Source organism: Otolemur garnettii, unplaced genomic scaffold (assembly GCF_000181295.1).
Source record: "Otolemur garnettii isolate 467f Iridium unplaced genomic scaffold, OtoGar3 scaffold00032, whole genome shotgun sequence".
In the NCBI taxonomy this organism is placed as follows: domain Eukaryota; kingdom Metazoa; phylum Chordata; class Mammalia; order Primates; family Galagidae; genus Otolemur; species Otolemur garnettii.
This window is the reverse complement of record NW_003852427.1, coordinates 6,315,056-6,327,694: the sequence shown is the minus strand read 5'-3', so window position 1 is coordinate 6,327,694 and position 12,639 is coordinate 6,315,056. Positions and strand designations below refer to the sequence as shown.

Below are 12,639 nucleotides of genomic sequence, written 5' to 3'. Positions count from 1 at the left end.
AAATAAATAAATAAATAAATAAAATTAAGGATACATTTATTAATTACCTACTATACTCTTAAGCATTATATTATTAAGGGCTTTTAGGTAGCATGAAAGGATTAGACGGAATCTGTAAGCCGAATCTGCTGCTACTATCTGTTGGTTTTAATTAGCAATAACAACAATAGAAAAGGTGAGAAGAACTTGTACAAAGAGAACTGATCCGTTAACAGAGGTAGAAAGGCAAGCTATGATATTCTCCTAAGATGTATAAATATATCAAAAATAGCTCCTACAAAAGAAACAAAAAAAGAAAAGGAAGAAGAAAGTTGGGCTTGATTGGTTAAAATGTTAGAATCTAGGAAAATCTTGATAAATACTAGTCCTTTGGTTCCTTAACTAGAGTTTTCAAAAAATAATGATTAAAATATATTCAATTAATTTTAGGTATAATTTAAGTAGGTATAATCTTACACTGGATTATATGAGAATGAAACTATATTTCTCATGTGATACATGGGGTTTGCTCCCCTTAAAGTCTTTAGTTCCTTTTATGTCACTACTGTCCTGATACCCAAATTAACAAGTAAAACTAAGAAACTATCAAATAGTTAATACTTTATTAAAAGTATTTTTGCAGATCCAGTTTACTGCTTAAAGACATATATGATAAAGGCTTGCGACAAAGAACTTGTATGTGGGCATAATTGGTTGTGAATCAATGAATTTTCTAGTTGTAATAAAGGGCAAAATGAAAATGAATAAATGAGTAACATAGGTGACCTTTATAAAGCACATTGTGAGGACCACACAATTCTTTTCTAACATACTTACTTTCTCCACATAGCAATGAATGACTGTGATGACACGAATCCTGTCTTCTCTCCCCCTGCAGCCCTGAACATGGGAGCTTTCCAATAAAGAGGACAGCCACAGACCTGCAGATAAAAACAAATATGGCATAAGCCAAGAGGCAGTGAAGAGAGAGGCACAAAAGGTGTTTGTGGCTTTTACCCTTCACGCCACAGTGGATGGAAAGACCCTCAGGAGAACAAAAGTGGGGCACAGGCAAATATATCAACTGGGGTAGATTCAGAGAGAAATGGGGAAAAAAAGAGGATTAGGTTTTTAATGGAGAAAATGGAAATCCATTTACCTTTTCTCTGAGTTTATTTATAGTGATTTCCCTACTCCCCCATCCTGATAGTTAAAGCAACCATGATTATAGAAAAGAACAACTGGGAATGATATTAACTTCAAAAACTCTAAAAGGCAATGCTTTTTCTCCTTAATATCTTCCTTTCAATTAAAAAAAAAAAAGTATGTTGTGTGGTGCCCGTAGCACAGTGGTTATGGAGCCAGCCATATACACTGAGCCTGGCGGGTTCTAACCCGGCCCAGGCCAGCTAAAACAGTAACAACTGCAACGAAAAATAGCCAGGAATTGTGGTAGGTGCCTGTAGTCCCAGCTACTTGGGAGGCTGAGGCAAGAGAATTGCTTAAGCCTAAGACTTTGAGGTTTCTGTGAGCTATGACACCACAGCACTCTACCCAGGACAACAGCTTGAGACTCTGTTAAAAAAAAAAAAAAAGTATCCCTTTACTCTTACAAGAGTTCTTACTAAATTTACCTGCTTTTTCTTAGAGGAAAAATTCTCTAAGTCCTTTAAGTAATATTATAATATTACCTAAATATTAGCAGAGAAATAGTCTCCAAATCTTCCTAATTTTTTACATACACAGAAAACATATTCCCAGATCTGGATTTCTTTAAGAGTCACATCCTGATATGAGATAATTACCATTACACATATTAGATACCTTCGTCATTTTACGGAAAGAAGCTGCTCTTTGGAAGTAGATTCGATGTGTTCTACATTAGGTTTAGGTGAAGTCACTCCTGGGGTCAGGTCTCACTCCTCATCTCACAGGAGCCTGACGAGTACCTAGTCTGACATTAGTTATCTTGGGAGAATGCCCAAGGCTGCTAGGTTCATGCCAAAGTTGAAGATACAAGGCAAGATTCAATCCAAGAGAGAGGTAAGGACAGGGCAGAAATAAGAGGCTGGTGCTACCAGGGCCTCTAAAGCACATCTGCACAGAGTAGAATTGAAAATTTCTGAAGTCCAGAGGTTCACTGAGATCAAGAAAGAGGGAAAGGTGTTGCTTAGCAACCATGTTATTTCGCTTATTGTATAAATTATGACTGCTAAGATACAAAGCTCACAATTAATACGTTTTGGGTGGATAAACTGTCAAACCCCCAATCCCAGTCCCTTGTTTCATGCAGAATGGTGTTTTGCCAAGAAAAAACTCTAAGCCTTAGAGGTAAGCTATTGGAAACTGCTGGAAAAGCTGAAAGAATAGTCTGTATCATGGAAGTGGGGGAGCCACAAACACAAAGTACAGAGAGAGAGAGGGGAACAGGCTTGCTAAAGTGCTTGAAACTCCCACCACTGGAGTTGCTCACAACTCTTTCAGAATTGGAAAGGATCAGGAGTCTTCTAGCTCTTGATAAGTGGTCACCAGCCTCAACTGAACACTCCCAGAAGCCTGTGTGTTTACCATCTCCTATGGGGCTAACTTCCCATTTTTTTTTTTTTTTTTTGAGACAGAGTCTCACTATGTCTCCCTTGGTAGAATGCTGTGGTGTCATAACTCACAGCAATCTCAAACTCTTGGGCTTAAGAGATTCTCTAGCCTCAGCCTCCCAAGTAGCTGGGACTACTTTTTTTTTTTTTGAGACTGAGTGTTTGTTACCACAGGCTAGTGTGGTCAATCTAGCTCACAGCAACCTCAAACTTCTGTGTTCAAGTGATCCTTCTATCTCAGTCTCCTAAATAGCTGGAACTACAGATGCCTGCCACAACGTCTGGTCAATTTTATTATTTTTCTTTATAGAGATAGGTTCTCACTCTTGTTCAGGCTGTTCTTGAATTCCTATACTCTAGTGATCCTCCTGCCTTACCCTCCCAAGTAGTTGGGATTATTGGTGTGCACTATCATGTCTGGCTAATTTTTTCTATTTTCAGTAGGGATGGGGTCTCACTCTTACCCAGGCTGATCTCGATGTGCTAGCCTTTATTAAATATATATCTATTTCTTACTTTACCAACTGTTGTTTACAAATAAGAATCCTAATTTACATTAACTGTTATCTCACTGTGGACTTTATTTTTTAACATTTTTATTCATACATAGTATTTGTACATTTTTATGGCTTTTAAATTTTTTTAAGCACTATATAGACTTTAAATCTCTATTCTGAAACTCATTGCAGACCCTTGATTAGGTCTGTCTGTCCTTCAAAAGTGGATTCCATCTAGAAGTGGAAAAAAGAAAAAAGAAGTGAACTGTAAACGTGGCCACAAATTCTTTGCAGCTTATCCATTAAGAGAGTGTTTTCCTGTCTTTAGTGTAGGATGGCCTGTGACTTTTGTGAATCAATACAACACTGCAGAAATGATAGTTGATGTTATATAGTAAAACTGATTGATGCCCTCCCCACAAAACAATAAATATCTTGGAATTCATGAAAGAGAGTAATCATGAGACAGCTAGGAACAAAGAGCTATTGGGTGTAAAAAATGCACTGTTTGGATTGTTTTGGATTTAGTATCTAGAAAACATCTCTGTTACGTATCATTTTCTAAATAAAATCAAGTTCATCTGAGCTCGCAACCTCCAGGACTGATAAAAAATGTAAGTTGGGTTGGCTTTTTTGAAGGGCTCTACTCTCTCCAAACATTGTTATTCCAAAGGTAGATCCTGGAGGGATGGGGAGATATTATAGGGCAGTCAGTGCCTGCCATATCTGGGAACCCATTAGTTTGAAGAAAAAGCAAATTAACTAGAGAAGGCTCCCATTAACCCTGGAGTTGATCCCATTGGCTTTGTCAGAGTATAAGTTGCTCTAATCCTAATTCTTACTCCTATCTGTGCTTTTTTTTGAGACAGAGTCTTATTACCAGAGTTGCCCTTGGTAGAGTGCTGTGGTGTCACAGCTCACAGCAACCTCAAACTCTTGGGCTTAAGCAATTCTTTTGCCTTAGTTTCCAAGTAGCTGGGAATACAGACACCTGCCACAATGCCCAGTTATTTTTGTTGTTGTTGTTGCAGCTGTCATTATTGTTTAGCTGACTTGGGCCGGGTTCGAACCTGCCAGCCTCAGTGTATATGGCTAGAACCGTAACCACTGTGCTACAGAGACAAGCCTTCTGTCCTTGCTTTTGTAACTAGCTCCATGAACCTCAATATGTTTGTTATAATCCTCTCCCTTAACGAACTAGTTGACCCCTTGAGTTGTTTCCCAGAAATGAGTAACTTCCATTGTTAAACAACTTTCATTCCCTGGATTAAGGTCTTGTCTCTGAAAGATGCCAGTTAAAATGCATATGTGAACACTGGGCATGGTGGCTCATGCCTGTAATCCCAGCTTCTGGGAGGCCAGGGTGGATTGATTGCCTGACTCATGGGTTCAAGACCAGCCTAAGCAAGAGTGAGACCCCCATCTCTAAAAGATAGCTGGGTGTTGTGGCAGATGCCTATCATCCCAGCTACTTGGGAGGCTGAGGCAAGAGGATTGCTTGAACAAGAGTTTGAGGTTGCTGTGAGCTATGATGCCACTGCATTCTACTGAGGGAAACAAAGTGAGACTCTGTCTAAAAAAAAAAAAAAAAAAAAAAAGCCCATGTGTCAGCTCAGAGATTAATACTTATAAACTAAAAATTATAAACTATGAAAACCAAAATACTTACAAACTTACTATAACCCAAAGGCAAATCCTAAGGAATAAGAAACAGAACAAAAATATTTAAAATCGATGGGAAAAGGTCAGTTTATTTTTCTCACTGTGGGTACCTTGAGTAGCCAAGTGTTAAACAGTTAAAGGAGAGGATTATAAACAGGGCCTTGAAGAAAATGCCAGAGGAAAAATGGGAAAGGCAGCAAATACAAAGGGCTGAGGACATTACACTTGGACTATTAAAAAAAAGTATGGCTGGCCTACATTGCTTAAAAGTCAAAGAATGAAGATAAAGGAAGCCAGGCAATCAGTAAGAACTTAAAAAGTAAACAGTATTAATCTGAAGGCAACAGAATAGCATTTTGATTAACAGAGGAGAGAACAAGCCAGTGTTGTTTTTAACTGTTGTTGTTTTAACTGACTGTTGTTTTTAACAACAGAAGAGAATGGATGATAAGTGGGGATATACAGAGAAATATAGAAAATGAATTTAGGAAACTTATGCTTAGGAGAGGTGGCAAGAGTCAATGTATGGTAATGAAAATTGATAGAGCACAGAAAACTTGATTAACATCTATAATTTGATCTAAGAATGGCTCAACAACATTAAGGATTAAAAGGAAAGTTGTCTAATGATACACACTGAAAGGAATTATAGCCCATTGTCTGTAATGTTCCTTCAACATTTAAAAATACTTCATTTCAGCAATTTCATTTGGCCCTCAGATGATCCCTATGCAGAATAGGGCAGGTATTTTTATCCCTTTTTACAGATGAGGAAATTCAGGTACAGGTACAGAGAGGTCCTTATAGGACATAGGTGCAGTGGGTCCAGATGGTGCTATATTAGCCAAAGGGAGGAGCTGGAGGGCTTTGCATTGTTCAGAAGAGAGTTATATTCTTTTTCCTCAACTTTCTGCTAAAGGTTAAAGCTTCCTGACTAATCTGCTGGCCCAGTTTTGACAAATGCTTTTTTTACTGTTGCTCAGTTTTTGTTCCTACACTGCTTTCATCCCTCTTAGATTAATTCTCTATTCATTTCTTTTCTAACATCGTTTAAAACTGTAGAATAAAGTACAAACTACACATTGAGAATTTAGCCAGACATGGTCATTAAGTTCTCTAGGGCTGTTTGAGGTTTAAGATGATAAATGAGCTAAATTCCACCAACAGATGCAAATTTCATAAACACAGTTTTCTCTGCACTTGAAAAACGGACTTTAGTCTTTATATCTACACTGAAGTGCCACTCAGAGTAGGTCCCAAACTCAAGCTGACCTTCCTAATAGCTTTATAAACTACACACATACATAAAAACATTCATTTTTTGCTCTGACAATCTCCTTCCTGCCCCTTAAAGGATGCCTCTCTTCTCCTTTTCCTATGCCAATGTGGGCATAAGAATATAGACTATGGACAATAAGTGCTGGAGCCACAGAATTCACTGCCTCGTGGCAAAAAGACTGACATAGTAAGGAAGTATTGAAAACAAGGGTGATTTAGTGTATGCTAACAGACAGTAATAGCCAAATAAACACTAGATTAAATGAGAATCAGCTAACTGGAAGATGTGCCTAAATCAATTTTTTTAAAAAATGGTTTTAATAATAAAGAGGCAAAGTCCAACAAAATGAACTGATACAATATTCAAAACCAAAACAAAACAAAACAAACTCGCCTCAGTGCCCATAGCTCAGTAGTTAGGGCCCTAGCCACCTCCACTGGCACAGGCCTGCTAAACAACAACAATGGTAACTATAACCAAAAATAACTGGGTGTTGTGGCAGGCGCCTGTAGTCCCAGCTACTTGGGAGGCTGAGGCAAGAGGATCATGTGAGCCCAAGAGTTTGAGATTGCTGTGAGTTACAATGCCACCGCACTCTACCGAGGGAAACAAAGTGAGACTGTCTCAAAAAACAAAAACAAAAACAAAACAAAACAATACAAACTGACACAGTCATAATATCTTTTGACGTCATTATGTACAAATCCTCATTTTTATATGCAATGTTAGTTTTGAATGAAATTCAGGGCGATAAGTACAATTCAGACAAGTTAATCAGACATACTTATGTACAACAGCTATCGTGCCACATGATTATTAAATATAAAAACTAAATTGTTATGAAAATGAACATTACTATGGTTAAACAAATTAATTTTCTATCTTTCTAAACTTCATGTTCAGCTTCAACATGAGTGGTTTTCCCCATGCCAAATAAAGAAAAGTTCTGGCTCCCCACGTTCCAGAGGCCCCATTCCCTGCCTTGATTATGTTCTTTGCTGTATCTCTCTTGACCGTTGTGGAGTCGTGAGGGTTTCTGCTTTCCTCTCACTGAGTTTGTGGAGTGCTAGAGGGACGGGGCAGGGCTACCACAATCTAGTGATGGAGAGGGTCAGACCCAGAGGGATGTGAAAACACAGCAACAATGTGCTCCTCAGTCGGGGTTTGAGAATAGTCAGAGAGAGGGTCAGCCCAGTGGGACATGTATTCAAAATAGGGTAGACTACAATTCTGTCACCTAGATGGGCTCTCCAGACATGTGACCTCAGCACTGAACCAGGAACTGCCATGCTTTAATCTGGACAGTTTCTCCTTATCTGCCAAGCTGGAGCAATCCATGAAACTTCCTATTTCCTTCACACAAATGCTCCCCGTGTTATAAATACCTCGATGCCCAGCGGTGCTGGCAGCCCTTCCAGTACGCCCAGCATGGAGAGGTGCCCGGATGTACACACTTACGTACGTACGCACGCACACCCACTTCCTAGTTCACTAGCGCTACCGTGACTCCCGCGTACTCCAGCAACGTCCACTTGACCGAGATGCTGCGGGCTTGTCAGTTATCCCGCATGACCGCCACCCAGAGAGGTCTCTGTAGGAAGTCCGTCCTCCATCCACTGCGACCATGCCGTAGAGCTTCTACTTCAGGCAGTTCTGGGGTGACTGCTGGCAGAATCGCTGGAGCTGGCCTTCTGTTAGTTGGTGGAGGTATTGGGGGCGCTATCCTATATGCCAAATGGGATTCCCATTTCCGGGAAAGCGTGGAGAAAACCATACCTTACTCAGACATACTCTTCCAGGTGGTGCTTGGTTCTGCACCGTGTAATATAAAGTTGCCAAAGAAGCCGAATCAGTCTGCTCCTCCACTAGAAAGCTGTAGTGTATCAGAGGTAACGGAAGAATCTAAACGGCCTGACTCACAACTTCAAAAACAAAAGAGAGGGAGGCCATCTTCTACAGCTACAGAGGCAGCTCAAATTATTTCCGCAGCTTGTGATACCCTGTGGGTCCCAGCCCCTGCCGTTCAGCATGGAGAAACCGGTAAAGGAAAGCCCACGCCCACATCTTCTTCAAGGGAGCGACCACCCAATGAAGTTGGAATTCACCATGCACAACAGGAAAAACAAGAACAAGTTAAACTTGAGTAATCATGCTTTGTTGCCTGGACTAGAGTGCCAAAAGCCTCAGCCCAGCTCACAGAATCCTCATACTCCTCGGCTCAAACAATCCTCCTGTCTCAGCCTCTAGTATAGCAGGGACTGCAGGTGCATATCATGACACCTGGCTAATTTTTTCTATTTTAAATAAAGACGGGATCTTGCTTTGCTCAGGCTGGTCTAACTGGCACTCTTGACCTAAAGCCATCCTCCTACCTTGGCCTCCCAGAGTACGAGGATTATAGGCATGAGACACCAAGCCCAGCCCATTTCCCTTCTAACATGTTGGTTTTGCCCTAATCTGAGGAGTCAAATTTGTTAGGATTGTGTAAAAGAGTAGAAGGGACAGAATGAACACAGGTGTTGGGCATTAGTTTGGCTACTTAGATTTGGACATTTGTTTTCGTGTTTTGCATTCTTTTGAGTTTTTGTCCATGGTACAGATAGTTGAAAATGTTGAATAAATGACTTATAAATAAAAAAATACCCTGTTGGCAATTATGTATTTACCATGTTTTCTCCAAACGCAGATTTCCTTCATCCTGGCTTTATTTTCTCTTTTGGATTTAGATCTGTAGTTCTGGCTCATTCAGATCATTTACCATTTTGGTGCTGTCATCTAATAGCTGCCTCTATTTGGGTAAGAAAATCCTGAATGTCCTGAAAGAACTGGTAATTTATTTGGATGGCTATTAATTAGAAGTTACCTAATGATAATTTTTTTTTTTTTTTTTTGAGACAGAGTCTAACTTTGTTACTTCTGATAGAGTGTCATGGTGTCACAGCTCACAGCAAGCTCAAACTCTTGGGCTCAAGGGATCCTCTTGCCTTAGTCTCCCAAGTACCTGGGACAACAGGCACTCCCCACAATGCCAGCTATTTTTAGAAATGGGGTCTCACTCTGGCTCAGACTAGTCTGAAGCCTGTGAGCTCAGGCAATCCATCTGCCTTGGCCTCTCAAGTGCTGGGACTACAGGCCTGAGCTACCAAGCCCAGCCCCTAATAATAGTGTATGTTCAGGGAGATAACACATGTCAAAACAGCCTCATGCTAGAAGTTTAAAAGACTTGTCTACTGACATGAACTAGTTCTGTGCCTACAGGTAACTACTTGTGGGACTGCAAGTACTTGTGGAATGAAATCAGATAAGCTCTTATTTCTGGAATGAAAGAGTTTGTTTTTCATTAGAAACTTCTAAGGGATCAACAAACAATGTTTAAAAGGGTGGTAAAAAAAGAGAATAAAAAAGAATTCCCTTTTATTTCCTTTTAAATCCTTCTAGTTACAAACCATTTAACAGCAATGACAAATGATCTGTGAGATTATAAATAGGGCATGACTGAAGTAGAGGTTTAGAGACTGCACCCAAAAGACACAATGGAAGCTAGGGTTCCAAAATGGATATTGTGGAGTTTGGCAGGAGTGGAAGCCTATCTTGGAGGGAAGAGTTTTGATAGCCCCAAATCAGGGGTGTGCCTATGAAAGGGCAAGAAGGTCAGGTTCATAAAAGAAACAGAATTAGGTAGGTTTGCAAAGGAACTCTTGGGCCAGATTGTGAAGACTAGGAATGCCATGAATGAAACTTGAGTTTTATCCTGAAGAATAGTTTTTAATTTTTTTTTTTTTTTTTGCAGTTTTTGGCCGGGGCTGGGTCTGAACCCACCACCTCCGGTATATGGGGCTGGCGCCCCACTTCTTTGAGCCACAGGTGCCACCCAGAATAGTTTTCAATTTTAAACATTGCTCCAGAAAACTGTGGAAGTGTTCCCAGTGGAAGTGCACCTGGGGTCATGTGCACTCCCACTTGGTCCCCTACCCACCGCCTTACCCTATTAAACCCTGCTGCCTCTCGAAGTATAGTCCGAAACCACTGCTAAATCCTGAGGTGTGATCTGAGTCTTCAATATACATGGATGATGAATGTAAATTCCAAACAAAACACTACCAGAGAGTTGGGAATCCTTAAATATTACTGAGCTAGGAATGGCATGATCAAATGTAATCTGATGGTCATGCTCAGTATTTACTGTTCTAAGAGGAAGCTGGAGGTGTAGAATCCAGTCATAGCAGTCCTCACATTAGGACTTAAAGACATTAAATCAGAAGCAGCTGAATATATCAAAGTATCAAAGACTTGCTTCCTAGTGTCAAATTCATTTATTTTTGGGTAAAATGACAATGCAGAGATGGCCTAATGGTTCCTTGCCTAGCTTTAGGGCAGACTTATGATAAATGGGTGAGAACAAAAAAGAGATTCCTATTTAACAAAAGGAAACATTTTCTAACAAAGAAGAATATTTAATGCTGGAGCAGGCTGCCTGGTCAGGTAGTGAGCTTCCAGTCACTGAGCAGTGACATAGAGAATGAATGTATGAGTTGGGTGCTGTCTTGGAAGTGATTCCTATATTAAATGGGAAGTTGGACTTGAAAACCAGTGAAGTTTCTTTCAGACTTAAAAGTACCATGGAATAGGACTACAGATAAAGACTTAATGAGGATCAAACAAATTATTTCACATGGAAAGAAACTCTACGTATACTCAAAAACAGCAAAGAGGCAACAAAGGGGGAGATTAGGGATAGCAGAGAAAGGGAGATTATAAATCATTTAGTAGTTACATTACCTTTGCAATTTTCCCCATTTCATAAATGTCTGCTTTCTGATCTTCAATATCCATGAAAGCAGTTTCAATTCTGCTTAGAGTCTGTTCATGGTTACTACAGGCATCTGGGAGTCCTTCAGGAAAGTAGAACCGTGGAATGTTTATGGACAATGGTGCATTCACAACATTATTCACATGAGAAACAGGGGAGAGAGGTCGGGGACTACTTGGAAAGGTTGCTGGCAGTGGAAGTGGTGTTCCAGATTTCTTTTCTGGTTTATTTTGGATCTAGAAGGAAAATGAGATTATGAGACACAAAAATTCTAAGCAGTTTTCATTTCTTGAGAATTCTTACCAGTAATAGGAAGTTGGGTTATTAAGTACAAAAAACCACAATTAGAGATAGTAGAGACCAAGGGCTCCTTCTACTCTAGAGGGTGGTAAGTATGCTTCTCAGGAATGCTCATCCATACTAAGTAAATTACTACATTCACTATCTATCAAGAATCAAGTTTACATAGATTTATGTTTAAAAAATCCTGCAGTACATATTCCCATCAATCACCTGGCAGACATTTTAAAAGATTCAAAGAGCAATGTCAGTTGATATATTAAGAATATCAACATGTATTTTTACCCTGCTGGAATTGGTTTAGTAAATTCTTTTGAAGACTGTTTTTGGTCTCTCTGTGAATTTCTATCTCTCCTTTAGAAAGCAGAAGTGAGTTCTTTTCAAATAAGAACCTAAATAGGTTCAAATAAACCTAAAACATATTTAGGGGCATGGGCTCTTTTCACCTTCTTCTCTAGTTTGACTTTGCTGAGATGGAATCACTGCCAAGCCCTGATGCTGAGAAAATCTGTGTTAATAAACTATTTTCTTTCTGAATTGTCCCCTACCTGGGTGATGTAGTTGTCACTAGAGGCATGCCATTTTTTCCAAGATATACATTTACTTCATTTTTGGTATGCTCTAAATAGGCAATGACCATGGTCATTAATTTCATTACAAACAAACTCCCTTTACAGTTTATGAATTCATACAATTTTATAGTCTTCCATTTTTATAAAAAGGATTTTATGTGGTATAACATAAAGAGACATTAGAAAGGATATTAAAAGGTGGGAGGCAATGGGGAAATTGAGATTGCCCATGATTTAGGAAAAAGGGTGAGGGATTGAGGTACACCATCATTCAGGTAGGAATTTTTTTTTTTTAAAACAATGAATACTAAATTTAGTTATGAGATTCCTATTGGGACAAAAAAGATTTCACGAAGATTTTTATGGCTTCTTTTTTTTTTTTGAGACACAGCCTCAAGCTGTCGCCCTGGGTAGAGTCCCGTGGCATCACAGCTCACAGCAACCTCCAACTCCTGGGCTCAAGTGATTCTCCTGCCTCTGTCTACCAAATAGCTGGGACTACAGGCCCCTGCCACAATGCCCAGCTATTTTTTGGTCAGAGCTGTCATTGTTGTTTGGTGGGCCTGGCTGGATTCAAACCCACCAGCGCAGGTGTATGTAACTGGTGCCTTAGTTGTTTAAGCCACAGGCACTAAGCCCGTGGTTTCTACTTTTATTTTTTAATGTTTTTTTGTAGTTTTTGGCCAGGGCTGGGTTTGAACCCACCACCTCTGGCATATGGAGCCAGTGCCCTACTCCTTTGAGCCACAGGTGCCACCCCAGTTTCTACTTTTAATTAATGACTAAGTTATCTATAAAGGCTCACAGCATGACACTATATTAGATGCTATATAAAATATGAAAGATGGACATGACTGCTGACTAAACTTTTTAAAAATTCACTGTGAACATAAAGTATTATTCAAATCCTCCTTAAATTACCTTAATGCCATCTCTAAAGTCTGAA

The 12,639-nt window shown here is 39.7% G+C and overlaps 1 protein-coding gene and 1 pseudogene across 2 annotated transcripts in view; one reads left to right on the top strand and one right to left on the bottom strand.

Annotated features, from left to right (window-relative positions):
- The window catches only part of PPP2R3A (protein phosphatase 2 regulatory subunit B''alpha), a 175,183-nt gene that overhangs the window by 104,917 nt on the left and 57,627 nt on the right, over positions 1-12,639 (bottom strand). For both annotated transcript variants that reach the window (XM_003789411.3, XM_012804929.2), the window contains 2 exons: positions 10,791-11,057; positions 817-920 (listed from right to left, as the gene is read on the bottom strand). In XM_003789411.3, coding sequence (XP_003789459.1) covers positions 817-920; positions 10,791-11,057 — 371 coding nt within the window. The remainder of the gene's footprint in view (positions 1-816; positions 921-10,790; positions 11,058-12,639) is intronic.
- Positions 6,915-8,207, top strand: LOC100961426 (annotated as a pseudogene).